This window comes from Haliotis rufescens, unplaced genomic scaffold (genome assembly GCF_023055435.1).
Source record: "Haliotis rufescens isolate VD_foot unplaced genomic scaffold, xgHalRufe1.0.p SCAF_6, whole genome shotgun sequence".
NCBI classification, from domain to species: Eukaryota; Metazoa; Mollusca; class Gastropoda; order Lepetellida; family Haliotidae; genus Haliotis; species Haliotis rufescens.
In genome coordinates, this window is record NW_025964334.1 from 894,027 (window position 1) to 917,707 (window position 23,681).

At 42.5% G+C, this 23,681-nt stretch overlaps 1 protein-coding gene across 1 annotated transcript; it reads right to left on the reverse strand.

Moving 5' to 3' along the window:
* Positions 1-201: 201 nt before the first annotated feature.
* On the reverse strand, positions 202-23,681 carry LOC124116840. Its single transcript, XM_048385822.1, has 11 exons — positions 23,583-23,681; positions 23,322-23,465; positions 20,005-21,905; positions 19,687-19,825; positions 17,952-18,138; positions 16,185-16,278; positions 14,302-14,457; positions 12,674-12,774; positions 11,361-11,543; positions 5,729-5,969; positions 202-1,755 (listed from the first exon to the last, which is right to left on the reverse strand). The coding sequence occupies exons 2-11, from the start codon at positions 23,409-23,411 to the stop codon at positions 1,524-1,526; spliced, it is 3,324 nt and encodes a 1,107-aa protein (XP_048241779.1). The 5' UTR covers positions 23,412-23,465; positions 23,583-23,681; the 3' UTR covers positions 202-1,523.

Here is a 23,681-nt window from a genome sequence, read left to right on the forward strand (position 1 = left end):
AAATCAGCAACTTATTTTGAAATTATAAACGGGCATTCCGTCAACCTTGCCAAACTCCACGATGACACTTACATCATGATCATTTGCCATCACACTTTCTTGTGGAAGTATCGTGGTATTTTTAGGTCCTAAAAAAGGCTCTCGAACCCACACGACACCAGTTTGCAGGGACTAGATGAATAGTGTTTTTAAATATTTAACTTAAATACCCACACATGTAAAAACTAATGGGTAACAGAAATTTGAATACCCAGATTGAATTACTGATACCCCATGATTTTAAAATGCATGGGTAAAATACCCACAACACCAAAAGCTTATCTGGAGCGCTGCATATTACATATTGCATACATATTCAGCAGTTTTAGTCCACTAGTCCTCATACAGATAACATAAAGCAAAATCTTGAAGAAGGGTAAATTTCTACTAGTCCTTAGGATACCTTAATTGGGCAGTTTGGCAAGGACTACAGGACAAGTGCCAATTTCTAACGCTGCATATTACATACTACATATTACACAGAACATATTACATACTACATATTACATAGAACATATTACATACTACATATTACATAGAACATATTACATACTACATATTACATAGAACATATTACATACTACATATTACATAGAACATATTACATACTACATATTACATAGAACATATTACATACTACATATTACATAGAACATATTACATACTACATATTACATAGAACATATTACATACTACATATTACATACACCACAAGATGCTTGAGAAATACACAGCATGAAAAACTCAACTTCCAATGATTCAAATGAAAATTCTAAACAATACGGTGTGGGCATGACTCGCTGCTGTTAGCCTTTGCTGCAGGCCACTACCAGGGACGTCAAACAACTTCGATGTTCTCGCAACAACTCAGCAGCCAATCCCGTCTCTTCCCTTCAGTCAAATTCACTAATCACTTTAGCGATCTGAACTTTCAAATTGGATTTTCTTTTCCAGACTTTGACTTGCACATCCTGATTGGTGAAGCTTCAGTGTGATTGGCTGTGTGTTGCCACATGACATCGAAGTGTTTGACGTCCCTTTGATCACCTTGCAACATTTGATTGTAATTGGTCAAGTGGAAACATATAGGAATTACCTCCCCTTATTTTGAAAATATATGTGATTAATAAACAAAGCTGCAAAACCATTTGCTTATTTTCCAATTTCCTTTTTGAAATAGCCTTAATATCAACATGTGTTTGAATAAAGAAAAAGGTAATAATTTCAAAAAAAGGACACAAGATGAAATAATTCAAAGCAAAGACATTCTGTTTGCTTCTAACTAAAGTATTTCCATTTCTTACAAATCTTACAGTCTGTAATACCAATGACAGCCAACACATTGCAAGACGTAGAAACATGGAGCAAAAAACAAACAGCAAAAAAGCCATTGCCTCGGATTGTCTCTGCAGGTCAGAGTTATCTCCCCTCCAGGTGGCGACCTCTATTGGCTTGTTCTGCAAGTGTAATGCTAATGCATCCCACTAACAGAACATTTCTTCCTCAACAGGCTTCGACACCCACGGCCCATACTTGTTTTCTTTGAATTTTTTCAACATGGCTGATTTTGCTGTTTGAAAGTCCGACGCCATCATCTTGGCCTTGTTGTAGGTTTCTGCTTCAAGGAGGACAGTGCGTCCAAATCTTGTGGCAACTTTCTTGAAACTATCATACAGATTCTTTTTCGTGAGTCTAGAGAAAAAGTCGTTCTCGATTCTGAAACAGAAAAAAATATTGATATAAATACCCGGGTGAGATGAACATAAGCATTAAATGTCTAACACCGCATGAAAATCTTTGCAAAAAGATGAAAAAATAAAATTCTTTTTTAATAGTCAATTTTAGAAGCCAAAAGTACTTGAAGTGTAAATAGCCCCAGTAGTGAATACTTCTGCTGTATGACACTGCCCCAGTAGTGAATACTTATGCTGTATGACACTGCCCCAGTAGTGAATACTTATGCTGTATGACACTGCCCCAGTAGTGAATACTTATGCTGTATGACACTGCCCCAGTAGTGAATACTTCTGCTGTATGACACTGCCTCAGTAGTGAATACTTATGCTGTATGACACTGCCCCAGTAGTGAATACTTATGCTGTATGACACTGCCCCAGTAGTGAATACTTATGCTGTATGACACTGCCCCAGTAGTGAATACTTATGCTGTATGACACTGCCCCAGTAGTGAAAACATTTGCTGTATGACACTGCCCCAGTAGTGCATACTTATGCTGTATGACACTGCCCCAGTAGTGAATACTTACCCTGTATGACACTGCCCCAGTAGTGAATACTTATGCTGTATGACACAGCCCCAGTACTGAATACTTATGCTGTATGACACTGCCCCAGTAGTGAATACTTATGCTGTATGACACTGCCCCAGTAGTGAATACTTATGCTGTATGACACTGCCCCAGTAGTGAATACTTATGCTGTATGACACTGCCCCAGTACTGAATACTTATGCTGTATGACACTGCCCCAGTAGTGAATACTTATGCTGTATGACACTGCCCAAGTAGTGAATACTTCCGCTGTATGACACAGTCCTGTAGTGAATACTTATGCTGTATGACACAGCCCCAGTACTGAATACTTATGCTGTATGACACTGCCCCAGTAGTGAATACTTATGCTGTATGACACTGCCCCAGTAGTGAATACTTACCCTGTATGACACTGCCCCAGTAGTGAATACATCTGCTGTATGACACTGCCCAGTAGTGAAAACTTATGCTGTATGACACTGTCCCAGTAGTGAATACTTATGCTGTATGACACTGCCCCAGTAGTGAATACTTATGCTGTATGACACTGCCCCAGTAGTGAATACTTATGCTGTATGACACTGCCCCAGTAGTGAATACTTATGCTGTATGACACTGCCCCAGTAGTGAATACTTCCGCTGTATGACACAGTCCTGTAGTGAAAACTTATGCTGTATAACACTGCCCCAGTAGTGAATACTTACCCTGTATGACACTGCCCCAGTAGTGAATACTTATGCTGTATGACACTGCCCCAGTAGCGAATACTTATGCTGTATGACACTGCCCCAGAAGTGAATACTTACCATGTTAGACACTGCCCCAGTAGTGAATACTTATGCTGTATGACACTGCCCCAGTAGTGAATACTTATGCTGTATGACACTGCCCCCGTAGTGAATACTTACCTTGTATGACACTGCCCCAGTAGTGAATACTTATGCTGTATGACACTGCCCCAGTAGTGAATACTTCCGCTGTATGACACAGTCCTGTAGTGAAAACTTATGCTGTATGACACTGCCCCAGTAGTGAATACTTACCCTGCATGACACTGCCCCAGTAGTGAATACTTATGCTGTATGACACTGCCCTGTAGTGAAAACTTATGCTGTATGACACTGCCCCAGTAGTGAATACTTATGCTGTATGACACTGCCCCAGTAGTGAATACTTATGCTGTATGACACAGCCCCAGTACTGAATACTTATGCTGTACGACACTGCCCCAGTAGTGAATACTTAGGCTGTATGACACTGCCCCAGTAGTGAATACTTACCCTGTGTGACACTGCCCCAGTACTGAATACTTATGCTGTATGACACTGCCCCAGTAGTGAATACTTATGCTGTATGACACTGCCCCAGTAGTGAATACTTGCCCTGTATGAAACTGCCCCAGTAGTGAATACATCTGCTGTATGACACTGCCCCAGTAGCGAATACTTATGCTGTATGACACTGCCCCAGTAGTGAATACATCTGCTGTATGACACTGCCCCAGTAGTGAATACTTCCGCTGTATGACACAGTCCTGTAGTGAAAACTTATGCTGTATAACACTGCCCCAGTAGTGAATACTTACCCTGTATGACACTGCCCCAGTAGTGAATACTTATGCTGTATGACACTGCCCCAGTAGCGAATACTTATGCTGTATGACACTGCCCAGTAGTGAATACTTACCATGTTAGACACTGCCCCAGTAGTGAATACTTATGCTGTATGACACTGCCCCAGTAGTGAATACTTATGCTGTATGACACTGCCCTGTAGTGAATACTTACCTTGTATGACACTGCCCCAGTAGTGAATACTTATGCTGTATGACACTGCCCCAGTAGTGAATACTTCCGCTGTATGACACAGTCCTGTAGTGAAAACTTATGCTGTATGACACTGCCCCAGTAGTGAATACTTACCCTGCATGACACTGCCCCAGTAGTGAATACTTATGCTGTATGACACTGCCCTGTAGTGAATACTTATGCTGTATGACACTGCCCCAGTAGTGAATACTTATGCTGTATGACACTGCCCCAGTAGTGAATACTTACGCTGTATGATACTGCCCCCGTAGTGAATACTTACTGTGTATGACACATCTTGTAATGAATACTTACGCTGTATGACACTGCCCCAGTAGTGAATACTTATGCTGTATGATACTGCCCCAGTAGTGAATACTTACGCTGTATGACACAGTCCCTATAGTGAATACTTCTGCTGTATGACACAGTCCTGTAGTGAATACTTACGCTGTATGACACTGCCCCAGTAGTGAATACTTATGCTGTATGACACTGCCCCAGTAGTGAATATTTATGCTGTATGACACTGCCCCAGTAGTGAATACTTACCCTGTATGACACAGTCCCTGTAGTGAATACTTACGCTGTATGACACTGCCCTGTAGTGAATACTTATGCTGTATGACACTGCCCCAGTAGTGAATACTTACACTGTATGACACAGTCCCCGTAGTGAATACTTCCGCTGTATGACACAGTCCTGTAGTGAATACTTCTGCTGTATGACACAGTCCCCGCAGTGAATACTTACGGTGTATGACACAGTCTTCTAATGAATACTTACGCTGTATGCCACTGCCCCAGTAGTGAATATTTATGCTGTATGACACTGACCCCGTAGTGAATACTTACCCTGTATGACACAGTCCCTGTAGTGAATACTTACGCTGTATGACACTGCCCTGTAGTGAATACTTATGCTGTATGACACTGCCCCAGTAGTGAATACTTACACTGTATGAAACAATTCTGCAGTGAATACTTCCGCTGTATGACACAGTCCTGTAGTGAATACTTCTGCTGTATGACACAGTCCCCGCAGTGAATACTTACGGTGTATGACACAGTCTTCTAATGAATACTTACGCTGTATGCCACTGCCCCAGTAGTGAATACTAAGGCTGTATGACACTGACCCCGTAGTGAATACTTACCCTGTATGACACAGTCCTGTAGTGAATACTTATGCTGTATGCCACTGCCCCAGTAGTGAATACTTATGCTGTATGACACTGCCCCAGCAGTGAATACTTATGCTGTATGACACTGCCCCTGTAGTGAATACTTATGCTGTATGACACAGTCCTGTAGTGAATACTTATGCTGTATGACAATGCCCCAGTAGTGAATACTTACACTGTATGACACAGTCCCAGCAGGCCATCGAGGACCTCCGGTCTGGGGTAGTGAATACTTACACTGTATGACACAGTCCCAGCGGGCCGTCTAGGACCTCTGGTCTGGGGTAGTGAATACTTACACTGTATGACACAGTCCCAGCGGGCCATCTAGGACCTCCGGTCTGGGGTAGTGAATACTTACACTGTATGACACAGTCCCAGCAGGCCATCGAGGACCTCCGGTCTGGGGTAGTGAATACTTACACTGTATGACACAGTCCCAGCGGGCCATCTAGGACCTCCGGTCTGGGGTCCCCGAGACACCAGTTGATGCTGAGAGACTTGGTCTTCTGCGTCTCCCGCGGGGGATCACACGCCGTCACCCTCCCCAGCCAGGGATGGTTCAGATAGAACCCCGGGGGGAGCTGGGTATCAATTGGGGGGTCTGATTTGTTGACACGGCAACACACAGCCCTTGCAAGATGGCCGTGGTCATACAAGAATCCTGCAACACATTCAGAGAAACACCAATTTTAGGCACTGTCCCAAAAGTTCCCTGTCAACTGCTACACTAGCTTACCATCACCTCCCCTCAAACATGGCAGGGTGCTTTCTGAGGCAGAGTTGCTTTTCTGTTTGACAGTATCCTTGGCCCTATGGTTCGTGATTGTGCTTCACATAACTGCAAACACAATGCAGTAAAAATTTGTCCATTTGTTTCTGTGTTTGTGCGTCCATGAGTACACCACTTCGAGGTTTCATGTTTAGTGCAGAGGGAACTGATTAACTTACTAGTTTCATGTTTAGTGCAGAGGGAACAGATTAACTTACTAGTTTCATGTTTAGTACAGAGGGAATTGATTAACTTACTTGTTTCATGTTTAGTGCAGAGGGAACTGATTAACGTACTAGTTTCATGTTAAGTGCAGAGGGAACAGATTAACTTACTAGTTTCATGTTTAGTACAGAGGGAACTGATTAACTTACTTGTTTCATGTTTAGTGCAGAGGGAACTGATTAACTTACTAGTTTCATGTTTAGTGCAGAGGGAACTGATTAACTTACTAGTTTCATGTTTAGTGCAGGGGGAACTGATTAACTTACTAGTTTCATGTTTAGTGCAGAGGGAACTGATTAACGTACTAGTTTCATGTTTAGTGCAGAGGGAACTGATTAACTTACTTGTTTCATGTTAAGTGCAGAGGGAACTGATTAACTTACTAGTTTCATGTTTAGTGCAGAGGGAACTGATTAACTTACTAGTTTCATGTTTAGTGCAGAGGGAACTGATTAACTTACTAGTTTCATGTTTAGTACAGAGGGAACTGATTAACTTACTAGTTTCATGTTTAGTGCAGAGGGAACTGATTAACTTACTAGTTTCATGTTTAGTGCAGAGGGAACTGATTAACTTACTAGTTTCATGTTTAGTGCAGAGGGAACTGATTAACTTACTAGTTTCATGTTTAGTACAGAGGGAACTGATTAACTTACTAGTTTCATGTTTAGTGCAGAGGGAACTGATTAACTTACTAGTTTCATGTTTAGTGCAGGGGGAACTGATAAACTTACTAGTTTCATGTTTAGTGCAGAGGGAACTGATTAACTTACTAGTTTCATGTTTAGTGCAGAGGGAACTGATTAACTTACTAGTTTCATGTTTAGTGCAGGGGGAACTGATTAACTTACTAGTTTCATGTTTAGTACAGAGGGAACTGATTAACTTACTAGTTTCATGTTTAGTGCAGAGGGAACTGATTAACTTACTAGTTTCATGTTTAGTGCAGAGGGAACTGATTAACTTACTAGTTTCATGTTTAGTGCAGAGGGAACTGATTAACTTACTAGTTTCATGTTTAGTACAGAGGGAACTGATTAACTTACTAGTTTCATGTTTAGTGCAGAGGGAACTGATTAACTTACTAGTTTCATGTTTAGTGCAGGGGGAACTGATAAACTTACCAGTTTCATGTTTAGTGCAGAGGGAACTGATTAACTTACTAGTTTCATGTTTAGTACAGAGGGAACTGATTAACTTACTAGTTTCATGTTTAGTGCAGAGGGAACTGATTAACTTACTAGTTTCATGTTTAGTGCAGAGGGAACTGATTAACTTACTAGTTTCATGTTTAGTGCAGAGGGAACTGATTAACTTACTAGTTTCATGTTTAGTGCAGAGGGAACTGATTAACTTACTAGTTTCATGTTTAGTACAGAGGGAACTGATTAACTTACTAGTTTCATGTTTAGTGCAGAGGGAACTGATTAACTTACTAGTTTCATGTTTAGTGCAGGGGGAACTGATAAACTTACTAGTTTCATGTTTAGTGCAGAGGGAACTGATTAACTTACTAGTTTCATGTTTAGTGCAGAGGGAACTGATTAACTTACTAGTTTCATGTTTAGTGCAGGGGGAACTGATTAACTTACTAGTTTCATGTTTAGTACAGAGGGAACTGATTAACTTACTAGTTTCATGTTTAGTGCAGAGGGAACTGATTAACTTACTAGTTTCATGTTTAGTGCAGAGGGAACTGATTAACTTACTAGTTTCATGTTTAGTGCAGAGGGAACTGATTAACTTACTAGTTTCATGTTTAGTACAGAGGGAACTGATTAACTTACTAGTTTCATGTTTAGTGCAGAGGGAACTGATTAACTTACTAGTTTCATGTTTAGTGCAGGGGGAACTGATAAACTTACTAGTTTCATGTTTAGTGCAGAGGGAACTGATTAACTTACTAGTTTCATGTTTAGTACAGAGGGAACTGATTAACTTACTAGTTTCATGTTTAGTGCAGAGGGAACTGATTAACTTACTAGTTTCATGTTTAGTGCAGAGGGAACTGATTAACTTACTAGTTTCATGTTTAGTGCAGAGGGAACTGATTAACTTACTAGTTTCATGTTTAGTGCAGAGGGAACTGATTAACTTACTAGTTTCATGTTTAGTACAGAGGGAACTGATTAACTTACTAGTTTCATGTTTAGTGCAGAGGGAACTGATTAACTTACTAGTTTCATGTTTAGTGCAGAGGGAACTGATTAACTTACTAGTTTCATGTTTAGTGCAGAGGGAACTGATTAACTTACTAGTTTCATGTTTAGTGCAGAGGGAACTGATTAACTTACTAGTTTCATGTTTAGTACAGAGGGAACTGATTAACTTACTAGTTTCATGTTTAGTGCAGAGGGAACTGATTAACTTACTAGTTTCATGTTTAGTGCAGAGGGAACTGATTAACTTACTAGTTTCATGTTTAGTGCAGAGGGAACTGATTAACTTACTAGTTTCATGTTTAGTGCAGAGGGAACTGATTAACTTACTAGTTTCATGTTTAGTACAGAGGGAACTGATTAACTTACTAGTTTCATGTTTAGTGCAGGGGGAACTGATTAACTTACTAGTTTCATGTTTAGTGCAGAGGGAACTGATTAACTTACTAGTTTCATGTTTAGTGCAGAGGGAACTGATTAACTTACTAGTTTCATGTTTAGTGCAGGGGGAACTGATAAACTTACTAGTTTCATGTTTAGTGCAGAGGGAACTGATTAAGTTACTAGTTTCATGTTTAGTACAGAGGGAACTGATTAACTTACTAGTTTCATGTTTAGTGCAGAGGGAACTGATTAACTTACTAGTTTCATGTTTAGTGCAGAGGGAACTGATTAACTTACTAGTTTCATGTTTAGTGCAGAGGGAACTGATTAACTTACTAGTTTCATGTTTAGTGCAGAGGGAACTGATTAACTTACTAGTTTCATGTTTAGTACAGAGGGAACTGATTAACTTACTAGTTTCATGTTTAGTGCAGAGGGAACTGATTAACTTACTAGTTTCATGTTTAGTGCAGGGGGAACTGATAAACTTACTAGTTTCATGTTTAGTGCAGAGGGAACTGATTAACTTACTAGTTTCATGTTTAGTGCAGAGGGAACTGATTAACTTACTAGTTTCATGTTTAGTGCAGGGGGAACTGATTAACTTACTAGTTTCATGTTTAGTACAGAGGGAACTGATTAACTTACTAGTTTCATGTTTAGTGCAGAGGGAACTGATTAACTTACTAGTTTCATGTTTAGTGCAGAGGGAACTGATTAACTTACTAGTTTCATGTTTAGTGCAGAGGGAACTGATTAACTTACTAGTTTCATGTTTAGTACAGAGGGAACTGATTAACTTACTAGTTTCATGTTTAGTGCAGAGGGAACTGATTAACTTACTAGTTTCATGTTTAGTGCAGGGGGAACTGATAAACTTACTAGTTTCATGTTTAGTGCAGAGGGAACTGATTAACTTACTAGTTTCATGTTTAGTACAGAGGGAACTGATTAACTTACTAGTTTCATGTTTAGTGCAGAGGGAACTGATTAACTTACTAGTTTCATGTTTAGTGCAGAGGGAACTGATTAACTTACTAGTTTCATGTTTAGTGCAGAGGGAACTGATTAACTTACTAGTTTCATGTTTAGTGCAGAGGGAACTGATTAACTTACTAGTTTCATGTTTAGTACAGAGGGAACTGATTAACTTACTAGTTTCATGTTTAGTGCAGAGGGAACTGATTAACTTACTAGTTTCATGTTTAGTGCAGAGGGAACTGATTAACTTACTAGTTTCATGTTTAGTGCAGAGGGAACTGATTAACTTACTAGTTTCATGTTTAGTGCAGAGGGAACTGATTAACTTACTAGTTTCATGTTTAGTACAGAGGGAACTGATTAACTTACTAGTTTCATGTTTAGTGCAGAGGGAACTGATTAACTTACTAGTTTCATGTTTAGTGCAGAGGGAACTGATTAACTTACTAGTTTCATGTTTAGTGCAGAGGGAACTGATTAACTTACTAGTTTCATGTTTAGTGCAGAGGGAACTGATTAACTTACTAGTTTCATGTTTAGTGCAGAGGGAACTGATTAACTTACTAGTTTCATGTTTAGTGCAGAGGGAACTGATTAACTTACTAGTTTCATGTTTAGTACAGAGGGAACTGATTAACTTACTAGTTTCATGTTTAGTGCAGAGGGAACTGATTAACTTACTAGTTTCATGTTTAGTGCAGAGGGAACTGATTAACTTACTAGTTTCATGTTTAGTGCAGAGGGAACTGATTAACTTACTAGTTTCATGTTTAGTACAGAGGGAACTGATTAACTTACTAGTTTCATGTTTAGTGCAGGGGGAACTGATTAACTTACTAGTTTCATGTTTAGTGCAGAGGGAACTGATTAACTTACTAGTTTCATGTTTAGTGCAGAGGGAACTGATTAACTTACTACGCCAAGGCATTCGCACCACATAGGATGTACCACATGTGACCAACCATGAGACAATGGACGTGAAAGTTACATGTTTCGTCCAATACTGACTTCCACGGAGATATCACTTGGATGTGATCAAGTGCAAGATATCACGATATCACTTCAATGAAATTACATTACAATGCCTTGGAGACCAATGTCATCGGTTACAATGACATCACAGTCACATGACATCACTAATCTATCTCCCACTGATGCTGCTTTCCTGTACATTAATACTCTTTACAAGCAGAAAACAATAATAAAATGATTTTGGATGATAAATATTATCACACACTCATGTCTATTCATATCAGATATATCCGCATTTGTTGATAAGAGGTTAAAACTCCTTGGCAAACCTCTGACTTTTATCCACTGTGTTGTATATTTCACATTAAAAGACCATGCATCGGATTCTCCTTATAATCATACTATTAAAAATTATATACGCATACATATGTACAACTAAAACTAAATAAAATAAACATACCATTCCCAACGACAGCAATTCAGACTTCTGACAAATTCTGTGCTAAGTTCACATATTCTATTATAAGTAACAATGAATACACTGATCCCAAAGCTGACTTACCCAGAGTGAGTGAGTCGAGATAGATGGGTTCCAGGAAGTGAGACAACAGCGCCCCCTGCATGCCAACCACGTTCCACCGACAGATCTTGTCAGTACACGACATGGTCCTCAGCCTCTCCCCGCGCTGGATCCCATCAAACGTCTGGGCCACGAAGTCCGACTCGATGGGGATTGTGCCCTCCCCTGTCAACAACATATCTCTGTGTCATAACGTTACCATGGTAATAAGGATAAAATGCTGAGGATCACCAGCTCGCATTCCAACTAAATATACAACTATCGTCCGGTCGTCTTGACGAGTGGCAGGATGTACCGTGTGAGAAAGAAGGATGCAAACACCTCCAAACATGTAAGTACCTATCTCAATCGTATGAATCTCAAATACATTTCATATCATAAATAGACGACATACATGGCAACCGTCTGTCCTAGAAACAGAAAGTGTGTTTTCGCAGCAGGTCTCAAAACTAGTTTTTAAAGGCAGGAAAATATAGTTATTATTTTTGTCGTAAGCGATTCGTTACTGACTCTCAAATGTCAAAGCAAAAGTGCATGATTTTGTGAGGGATTTTTCAAGAGGTCGATAAAAAAGGAAAATTACACAAAACCGTATGATTGTAAAAAACAAAACGAACTGTGAAAGACGGATGTTTAGGACGTGTGAATGGGTTGAGACAATTGTAGTGAGTGAGTGAGTGAGTATGGTTTTACGCCGCTTTTAGCAATATTCCAGCAATATCACGGTGGGGGACACCAGAAATGGGCTTCACACATTGTACCCATGTCGGGAATCGAAACCCGGGTCTTCGGCGTGACGAGCGAACGCTTTAACCACTAGGCTACCGGACCGCCCCTGAGACAATTGTAGATGGCAGTGACTGAATTATTTTATACGTCTGTCGTCAATGTCCTTAACTATCAGAGTCTTTCATAGAATTTCATTACAGAAAATGGTTATAATAACTGAGAACATAGAGCTATGTAAAAACTTAGAATATCTACCTGCCCGGCAGGACAAGTTGGGTGTAAGACGATCTTCAAGCCCTGACAACTTTTTTTGGATAACTCACTTCTTTACCTCAAATTCAAATCACAGTAATTTTATCTATTCATTAAAACAACAATACAAATATAAAGGTGTTCAAACTATATTTTCAATAAAAAGAATTACTTAAACTAACAGATTTACTTCTGCAACCTTTAGAGATTATTCACCAAGTACCATAACCAGCTGAGACAATGGATGCAAAATATTTCACTGAAAATGATGCAGAACCTGTAACCATGGTAATGTAGGCTGTTATGTGACGTACCTCCCTCCATCTTGGTTCTAAGTAGGCCCTGTACTGTGCTGGTGAAGGTCGGATGGTGCTGGCGGTCGAAGGTCACACTGCCCTTGTTGGATACAGCATCCCTAGGTGTCGAGAAGTCATGAAAATATTGTCATTCATGGAACTTGGCCAAGTAATATTTGCAACATAATTTACTGAAGATTGAGAAACATTGAATCTGTTCAAGTTAAATATCATGAAATACTCTCAGTCCACAAACTAAGTAGTTTTCAAATATTCCAGCAATGTCATTGTCTATCTAGCGCTTCAGCTGAATAAACATTTAAAATGGCAGAGACTTTCCATAGCCCATGGGAAGAACTGCCATCAAATCTTGCACATCAATTTAGATATTCCCCAATTTCTTTTGTTCAGTTTTCAAATTTGAATTGAGGACTTTGTCAAAATATGTTTCAAAGCATTGTCTGGAATGGAAGTGGCCAGTTTGAAACGAGTACAATAAAACTGGGGAAAGCTGGTTTGAGGGTGGGATTTACAAATAGTGCCACGGCTTCTGGGCACAAGTGACTGTTGTTTAACGCCACAGTCAGCACTATACAATAGTCCAACCAGAAAGTGTTTTTACTCGTAAAAACATATGTCTCCCCCCACTCCCCTAACCCCCATTCATTCGTTTATTTCACGTTAAACCCCATCTCTTCATTCCCACCCTCCATTACTAAATAACAGAGACAAAAATAGAACTCCTAGAAATTTCAAACAACTAATGGGCACCACTTCAGTGCTGGGTTAATGTGTATACAAAGTTTCGCGAAAAAATATTAAACAGTTTCCGAGTTATGGTCCGGAAACAAAGCTTACCCCCATTCAGAGTCTATGTTCAAGTTATCTCCATGGAAACGAGAAAAAATAAAAATGTCAAAAATCTCTAAATAGCAAAAGGCACCACTTCAGTGCTGGGTTAATGTGTATACAAAGTTTCGCGAAAAAATATTAAACGGTTTCCGAGTTATGGTCCGGAAACAAAGCTTACCCCCATTCAGAGTCTATGTTCAAGTTATCTCCATGGAAACGAGAAAAAATAAAAATGTCAAAAATCTCTAAATAGCAAAAGGCACCACTTCAGTGCTGGGTTAATGTGTATACAAAGTTTCGCGAAAAAATACTAAACGGTTTTCGAGTTATGGTCCGGAAACCAAGTCCGGAAACGGTGGGAACGCCGACGCCGACGCCGACGGGAACCGTGCCAAAAACAATATGTCTCCCTCCATTCTGGGGGAGACATAATAAAACTCCACATGCTCAGTCACCCTGATCCCACAAAACCACCCAATCCTCTATTTTGATTATGTTAGAAACAATCACTGCAACAGTCACCTGGGGGCCTGTGACGATCTGGGGTAGAATAGGTCTTCAGCAACCCATACTTGTCGTAAAAGGCGACTATGCTTGTCATAAGAGGCGACTAACGGGATCGGGTGGTCAGACTCGCTGACTTGGTTGATGTATGTCATCATATCCAAATTGAGTAAATCAATGTTCATGATGTCACTCACTGGATTGTCTGGTCCAGACTCTATTATTTATTGACCGCCATCATATTGCTGAGTGCAGCGTTAAACAACAAAGAAACAAATAAACACAGTCACCTGGGAGAAAAGAGTGCTCCATCTCCGCATGGTGCTGTTGAGATGTACAGATGGAGACTGATGCCTGGTTTGAGCCGGAGTTTGCCGGTTTGTCCCACTTCAAACAGGTCGTGAGGTCTGCCGGGCTCGTAGGTCTCCAACTGTCCGTACAGGAACCTGAAAGATGAGAACACCGGACACTGACTATCGGATGGACACTGACTATCGGATGGACACTGACTATCGGATGGACACTGACTATCGGATGGACTCTGACTATCGGATGGACACTGACCATCGGATGGACACTGACCATCGGATGGACACTGACCATCGGATGGACACTGACTATCAGATGGACACTGACCATCGGATGGACACTGACTATCGGATGGACACTGACCACAACTATGTCCAGGCCAAACACAAACCTCCTTGTTTGACTAATAAACTAAATGTTTATGTTGTATCTCTTGGTAGCATTGCAATGTCTGTTTAGAATTGATATTATTAGAAATCTACAAAACATCTACCATGACTGTTTCCGAGTGCAGCTTCCCAAGACAAGGAAATAACTGACTATAAAAGTCCAGTTTCCACCCTTGCTGAATTAGGCTGGAATTATGGAGTAATATTAATTTTGACTGGATTATCGAGTCTATGCATAGTCAAATTAAAATCACGTAATGAAATCAACATCCGGTTCATAAACTGCCGTGCAGATTTCGGTCGATTGCAGGATTTGGAAAACATGTGTACTGCCAACTTGACGTCAACAGAAATTTTCTAAATCTTTTCATGTTTTTAATCAAGGTGCTCACACGATTTGATGCACTTCGGGAAGCAAGACCCGTTTTATCACAATATAGATTTTGATTATCGATCTGATTGTCTTTACTGGGCACCACCATTTTGTTTGAAGCAATTGTAAGTGATATGAGCATGATGAGAGGTGGAATCTGATTGGTCAATAGGAGGGCCATAGAAGAGACATAACCTGTAATAGCCACTGGTGATGCTACGATCAAGCCAAGAAATTCCAGCCTAGTTCGGCAAGGGAGGAAACTGGACTTTTAACTCCCTTGTCTCGGGAAGATAATCCGAGCGTTGCAAACGGAGTAGGTACTGTTGCACTCTGCTCTGTATTCCAGACATAATGTAGCAGGAAGGCCAACTATGGGCCTCACACACTCTACCCATGTGAGGAACTGAACCCAGGACCGCTGTCCACCGTGTTGGACTACGTCTCTGTGGCTACAGTCACCAGATGACCAACCATGACCAGTACCCCGCTGTCCACCGTGTTGGACTACGTCTCTGTGGCTATAGTCACCAGATGACCAACCATGACCAGTACCCCGCTGTCCACCGTGTTGGACTACGTCTCTGTGGCTATAGTCACCAGATGACCAACCATGACCAGTACCCCGCTGTCCACCGTGTTGGACTACGTCTCTGTGGCTACAGTCACCAGATGACCAACCATGACCAGTACCCCGCTGTCCACCGTGTTGGACTACGTCTCTGTGGCTACAGTCACCAGATGACCAACCATGACCAGTACCCCGCTGTCCACCGTGTTGGACTATGTCTCTGTGGCTACAGTCACCAGATGACCAACCATGACCAGTACCCCGCTGTCCACCGTGTTGGACTACGTCTCTGTGGCTACAGTCACCAGGTGACCAACCATGACCAGTACCCCGCTGTCTACCGTGTTGGACTACGTCTCTGTGGCTATAGTCACCAGATGACCAACCATGACCAGTACCCCGCTGTCCACCGTGTTGGACTACGTCTCTGTGGCTACAGTCACCAGAGACCAACCATGACCAGTACCCCGCTGTCCACCGTGTTGGACTACGTCTCTGTGGCTATAGTCACCAGGTGGCGCTGCTACTGACCTGAGGAAGCCTCGTCTGGTGATGATCTCAGCGTGACAATCATTTACTGTGTTGCCTTCCAGACTCAGCTGTTGCCCCGTGATACACCGGTTGCCTGGCAACACATTCACATGAGAAATATACACTATTGTTTTGAAAAACTGACGACTAAGAAATATACATATTGTATATCAGCACACTATTCAGTAAGATGAGGTGAGGTGAGGTGAGGTGAGGTGAGGTGAGGTGAGGTGAGGTGAGGTTCAACATCACGTAATATGAACGTATGTCTCTGGTCCAGACTAATGCCGATTTTATAGTGCTAGCCCACTGAGATACCATGCCGCAGTTTAACATGAATACCCCACTGAAACACAGTATACAGACTTCAAGCTAAACAGTCCGTGTTTTAGCCCCTTATTCTCGAGCGCCAGACAGAGTAACAACAAGTACCATCTTTTAACGTCTTTTGGTATGACGTGACCAGGGACTTCAAACCCCCGACCTTCCGCTCTCTGGGCAGACGCTCTATCCACTACACCACAGAGGCCGTCTCCGGGCTGACGCTCTATCCACAACACCACGGAGGTTGTCTCCAGGCAGACACTCTATCCACTACACCACGGAGGTGGTCTCCGGGAAGACACTCTATCCACTACACCACGGAGGTGGTCTCCGGGCAGACACTCTATCCACTACACCACGGAGGTGGTCTCCGGGCAGGTGCTCTATCCACTACTTAACCACAGAGGCCGTCTCCGGACAGACACTCTATCCACTACTTAACCACAGAGGCCGTCTCCGGACAGACGCTCTATCCACAACACCACGGAGGTTGTCTCCAGGCAGACACTCTATCCACTACACCACGGAGGTGGTCTCCGGGAAGACACTCTATCCACTACACCACGGAGGTGGTCTCCGGGCAGGTGCTCTATCCACTACTTAACCACAGAGGCCATCTCCGGACAGACGCTCTATCCACTACTTAACCACAGAGGCCGTCTCCGGGCAGACACTCTATCCACTACTTAACCACAGAGGCCGTCTCTGGACAGACGCTCTATCCACTACTTAACCACAGAGGCCGTCTCCGGACAGACGCTCTATCCACTACTTAACCACAGAGGCCGTCTCCGGACAGACGCTCTATCCACTACACCACAGAGGCCGTCTCCGGACAGACGCTCTATCCACTACTTAACCACAGAGGCCGTCTCCGGACAGACTCTCTATCCACTACACCACAGAGGCCGTCTCCGGACAGACGCTCTATCCACTACTTAACCACAGAAGCCGTCTCCGGACAGACGCTCTATCCACTGTGTTGGAATTTTTGATATTCTGATCTTAGGGTTTTTAAATAGTTGAAAGCTGCAAAGTCAGTTTCTAGTATCCATGTCCAGGGCATTCTGTCAGAATCGAACCTGCAACCTCACATATCATGTTTAGTGTTGTCACCTTCTGTTTTCCCACTGAGACACCGGGGAGGGTGACTTCAGTTGTCTGCATAATGCACATGGCCTTTCTCTCGACCGCTGTCATCAAATTTGTTTTTTACCGTGACCCACTGTATTGTTTCACTATAATGTATCCTGATGTTTTCTTTTTCTTTCTGGTTTTTCGTGCATTTAGAAGGTTCATAAGTTAGTTAAAACAGTTACACTCCTCCTCAGTTTTGGTTGAAAATGTAAAACCACAAGCATGAGGAAATCCCTCTGGCTACAACCCTGATCTCACAATTGTAGCTCGGACTACACGGCACACAATGCAACATCGTCAACTCACCTGACCCGAGGCTGATGACGATACCAGTGTCCTCGGGGGTTCTCTTCATGACAAGACCAGCGATGACCTTACGGCCGGCCATAGTATCCGGGATGGTGGCGATCAGCTGGTTGAAGGCCTGGTGGGTGAGAGCGGCCATCTTGTCGAAGTGTGTCATCGCGGACGATGGGACCAGCGTTCTGTCCACCTGTTAAAATCACATCTCCAGCCTCAACTACACAAATCATTTACCCAGGGCCTCTGAAGTACAAAAATCACAATATGGCTGAAATACTGCCGATGTGACGTTAAATATTAACTCACTTACCCACTCACTGAAGTACAAAAAGCTTCGTAGCTTCTTAAATGAAGTCTGTGACGTTCACGACTTGTCCCTACCCCAAGTCTTGCAGGCGTGGATAATAACAGTCTTTATCATGCCTCCTTTTCAGGCTGATGAGATCTGATTGGTCCATTGGTGACATTAAATACGATGTATCCAGCCATAGAGGGGAATAAATTTCTAAGCGGCCGAATAAATCTCTTATACCCACCACGAGCAATGCAGGCTGCACGTGGATTTCTGAGAGGCAGAATAAATCTCTCATATCCCGCTTCAATGCAAAAAGCTGCATGCATTTTCCGAGTCAATGGAAGTCATGTGACATAGCTCAAGCTAACCTCAGCTCAATCGAACAGCTGTTTTCTATCAATTTTGAATTTGTTTGAATTCTTTTACAATGTCATATTATGTTATCAAAACATGTCAGTAAGATAAATTGGTTGCAGCAGGATCACTCGGGGTACATGGGGTGTTACGTGTCCCTCGTTAGGTTTTCTACCACTCGTTTATCCGGCTTGTGGTATACAACCTAACACGGGACGATTTAAAACCCCATGTACCCCTCGTGATCCTGCTACAACTTATAACTGATTAACACTCAAATCTACTGACAATGACACACGACTAGTTCAGACTAGTAACTTTAACAGGGACACAGGCTGAATGCATATAACTTAATTTATGCTGTTCCTAATCAGGGCAAATCTTTGATTTGACAAACCTCATGTATCATACACGTGAATTCTTTGTTATAAATCTTCAGGTGATACAGGGGTTACTATTAGGGTCAATTATTATTATTATTGCAATAGTGAAAATAGTAAGTAATAATAGTAAGTATATCTAACCAGCAGTATCGTCATGGCAACATGTTGAACTAAACACAACTCACCATCTTGGCCTGAGTCTGATGGCTGGAATATCGTCATGGCAACTTGTTGAACTAAACACAACTCACCGACTTGGCTCGAGTCTGACAGCTGGAATATCGTCATGGCAACTTGTTAACTAAACACAACTCACCGACTTGGCTCGAGTCTGACAGCTGGAATATCGTCATGGCAACTTGTTAACTAAACACAACTCACCGACTTGGCTCGAGTCTGACAGCTGGAATATCGTCATGGCAACTTGTTAACTAAACACAACTCACCGACTTGGCTCGAGTCTGACAGCTGGAATATCGTCATGGCAACTTGTTAACTAAACACAACTCACCGACTTGGCTCGAGTCTGACAGCTGGAATATCGTCATGGCAACTTGTTAACTAAACACAACTCACCGACTTGGCTCGAGTCTGACAGCTGGAATATCGTCATGGCAACTTGTTAACTAAACACAACTCACCGACTTGGCTCGAGTCTGACAGCTGGAATATCGTCATGGCAACTTGTTAACTAAACACAACTCACCGACTTGGCCTGAGTCTGATGGCCTTCTGCCAGCAATATCCTCATGGCGACGTCTGCAGCTTCCTTCTTCCCATCCTTCTTGTTGCTGCACTCGACCCCCGGGAACTGACGCGACCCGACAAACGCCGCCAAGACAAACCTACACAACACACAGACCCAGACTGAGAATTCACGGTCAGTACACAACAAACACCAATTACAATTCACACACTTCATCAGGCTGTGAGGTCCCTCTTTAAATCAGACATAAAGACTTAAATGCAGCAGTGTGTTTGCTGATGCTTATATTTCATTGTAGATACTAAAAGGGGTACTCACTTTGGTTTGTGGGAAGGTCCCCGCTGGCTGATGACGTCTATCCTGGCTGTGGACTGCCGTGACTGAGCATACTCCATCAGAGCACTCACAGGGTTCTTGTTGACGCCGGCGAACGTCTCCGTCGTGATCTCCAGAGTGCCAGTCTGAACACTGTTTAAACCCCCAGCCAAACCAGGAACTCCTGAAGCGCCCCCTTGTGTCCTGGCCGGAAGTGACTGTGGTCCGGGGGACAACTCTGTTGTCCAAGGTGACAATGGATCATGGTTTCCTCCAGGAACAAATCTGTGCTCGTGACCAGACGAGCTGGCACTGGTCGCCATTGATGACACTCCAACTCTGCCTTGACCTTGCTCCTGTTTGATAATGTCCATCGGAGTCCGAGGCAGGGATCTGAGACCGGACTGGGATCCAAATGTCTGCTGCTGGTGGAATGAAGGTAAAGAACGACCAGGTCGTCCTTCCGCTTCCGATACCAGCGACAAACTTCCAGTTATCATCTGAGTCTGGGAAAATGCTCCTGGATGGGACCTAACTGATTCTTGTGATGATAAACCCACATCCCCCATACCGTAAGCAGACATGCCTGGACGAGGGTCAGACAAACCTCCTGGCCTCGTCTGCCCTCCAGACCCCATCTGTGGACCTCGGCCGATCTGCCCAATGACGGAGTCAGCAGCCAGACTTGTGAGCATCACTTGGGACTTGACACCCCGGTCAGTGACTCCGCGGATGTCGGCGGTAATATTTGCCAGAATTTGACCCCTCCCTGCCCCCTTCACCCCATACTGAGTGTCCGACCCCAACAACTCCAGCGGGGACAGGGGGACACCGTGAGTAGCTCCCTTCTTGGATGGGTGACAAATATTCATCTTTCCTCGAGCAATATTCGGTTGGGATTTCTTAACCGGCCCAGAAATACCATTTTCTTCCAGATACTGATCTCCACTTGACGTCACCATCCAGGCTGAGCCGGTCCGGTCCACCAGCTTTTCCTCTAGCAGATCTTGCAGGGCTTTTTCGACTGATTCTTTGCTCGATTTCAGAGCACTGACGATAACGAGACTAGCTCCAGTTTTCAACAGCCGGTTAGCTAAGGTCTTCAACACACGGTCCCTGAAGCTGAGCTCAGTATCAGGGGACTCTGATTCTCTACTGGGAATGATGGAACTGGACACCTGGTTGTCTTCAGACCTGTCTGCTAAATCCAGGCCTGAACTCTGAGAGTCAACAGTTCCGGGTGACAGAGCCACGTCCTGATAGTTGCTTTGGCTGTTGGCTATCAGATCGTTGATTCTGTCATTAATGTCAAAGGATTCCTCTTCCATGTCATCATCATCATCCTCACACATATCTCCATCATCATCATCATCATCATGCTCCACAAAAGCCTGTTCTGACTGTTGCTGAGAAGCAAAGTCTGTACCCAGTACTTGATTCCCCATCCTAGAAGTGAATGACTCCCCCATCAATGCTCCTCCATCACCCTGCCCCCTGCTACATGGGACTATTCCACCAAGTCCCCCAGAACAAGTACCACCCCATGTTATGCCTGAAGACGATTCTCCAAATCTGTGACCAATACCGCCTAGTGCCATTCCATTCTGATAAGATTCTCCGAGCCTCATAGCATCCATGTTCGTCACCATTTCCATGGGAACAGGACTTGCCCTGGCATTGGGGTTGCAACACCACTGGGGTGGGGGGCCCTGAATCAGTCTAACGACTCTCCTCTGCTTCAGCATGTACAGAGTGGGGTTCACTTCCCTGGGGGTTCCATAGCCACAGCCTTTGGCAATATCAATAGCTCTTTGTGGCTTGCTGCCACAGCTTTTCAAATAGGTCAAGATGAGATCTACTCGCTCTCTGCCTAAAGGATTTTGTACTTTGCCTGCATGGTGTGGCTGAAAGTAAAAAATATAGCCATAAAAAATCAATCAATACCTAGAAAATATAGCCATAAAAATATCAATCAATACCTAGAAAACATAGCCTAGATAGATCTTGTCTAGAGTCAGGTTTTTTAAGGCCTGCTACGCTCAGTTCTCATTGCAACCCTACCCGTTTGACTGTACTTGTCCTACGGATGAGAAACTACACTTCGCCAAACATGCCAGCGCCTTTGGATACTGATGCCCTCCTTTAAGAGAGAGCTCAACAGAACTTTTTGAGCAATTGAGATTTTACTCGAAGGTTTCTATTTTAATTGGGTTATTACATTTTTCATGGGTAACCAAAATTTTTCACTCATCTAATCATCACTCTATTGGGTTTTTTTCCAAAATGAGTAAACATTTTAAGATTTACAAAAAACGAAATGTTTTAGATGTATATAACGGTTCTAAATATATAGGATTGACTCAGAAAGTAAATTAGCTTGTAATTGTGTTTCGGAAATTAGCTCCTTTGTACGCATGCTGAAAAAGCTTCATTGGGTATTTATACAGTTTGTTTATAGAGTATATTATAATACAATTGATGCACATAAGGAATAAGTTACTGAACATGTCTTGACATGACAATAGATGCACATATCTATTTGTGGTGTTGTAATTTCACATCATCGCTTTGTATTATTTATTTATGTGACATGAGAAGAGTAGTAAGTGAAAAACAATCAAAACATCCTTGTCACATTTGAAAGGCATTTAGATTACTGGCTTCTATGTACAAAACTGGTATAAACAGTTATTAAACACTGCCTCCTATCCTTTATATATACTTGTCAACCATACTCTGTACATCACTTGCTCTATAACGGTGTTAGAACCTACACCAAAACATCACTCCTAATTGTAATAAGGAAGTTGTTCACCCATATATCTTATTCTTACTTAATCCTTGTCACAGTCCCTTGACTCCAAAAAGGGTTAAAGGTCACCATGAAGCGTACTTTCACACAAATGGTATGTGAAACCAAATCGCAGGGAAGTGTGATTTGTTCACTCAAATAAATGGTTTGTTTTGCAAGATAGCTTCAATCAAGATGCTGCAGTGCAGAAAGATAATTCTAATCTGAGGTCTTCATTCTATGTTTGTACTTTGGCATTTTGGCGTGATTCCATGACTATCTTAAACAACACTCATATGTAAAGTACAAAAGCTGGAAACAACATGCATGTGTAAGATATGTTATCCACTGGTTATTACTATAAAATTGCAACATAAACTATTTAAAATAGTTCCCTAGTAGCCAAGAGCCGCGATGGGGTCCAGCAATCAAGACCTGATCCCACCACAATCAATGTGCAGGATCACGTGTCGACCGTCAGTGTTACACAGAAATACAAATACAACTCAAGTCATGCCAGCGTACATACCAAGTGACGTCCTCCTCGCCTTCCCCTTCCCCTTCCACCTCCTCTTCCACGTCCCCGGCTTCGCCCACGACGACCACCACGTCCCCTCATTTTACAAACGGGAAGTAGACCGACTGGTCACTTTTCTTTGAAATCCAATATAAACTGAAAGAGAAAGTAGAATATGCAGACGCGCATATGTCTGAAGGTTCTGGGCGTGGCACGCTAACTAAAACATAAACCAATAGAACAGCAATCAATCTACCTCTAACTAAAACTCACTGTTGATCAATTCTGCGGAATGCATCCAGCATCTTCTCCAAATTGAGCTCGTGTTGTGACCAATGAATCGTACCACACCGCCATGTTTTGAAGATTAAC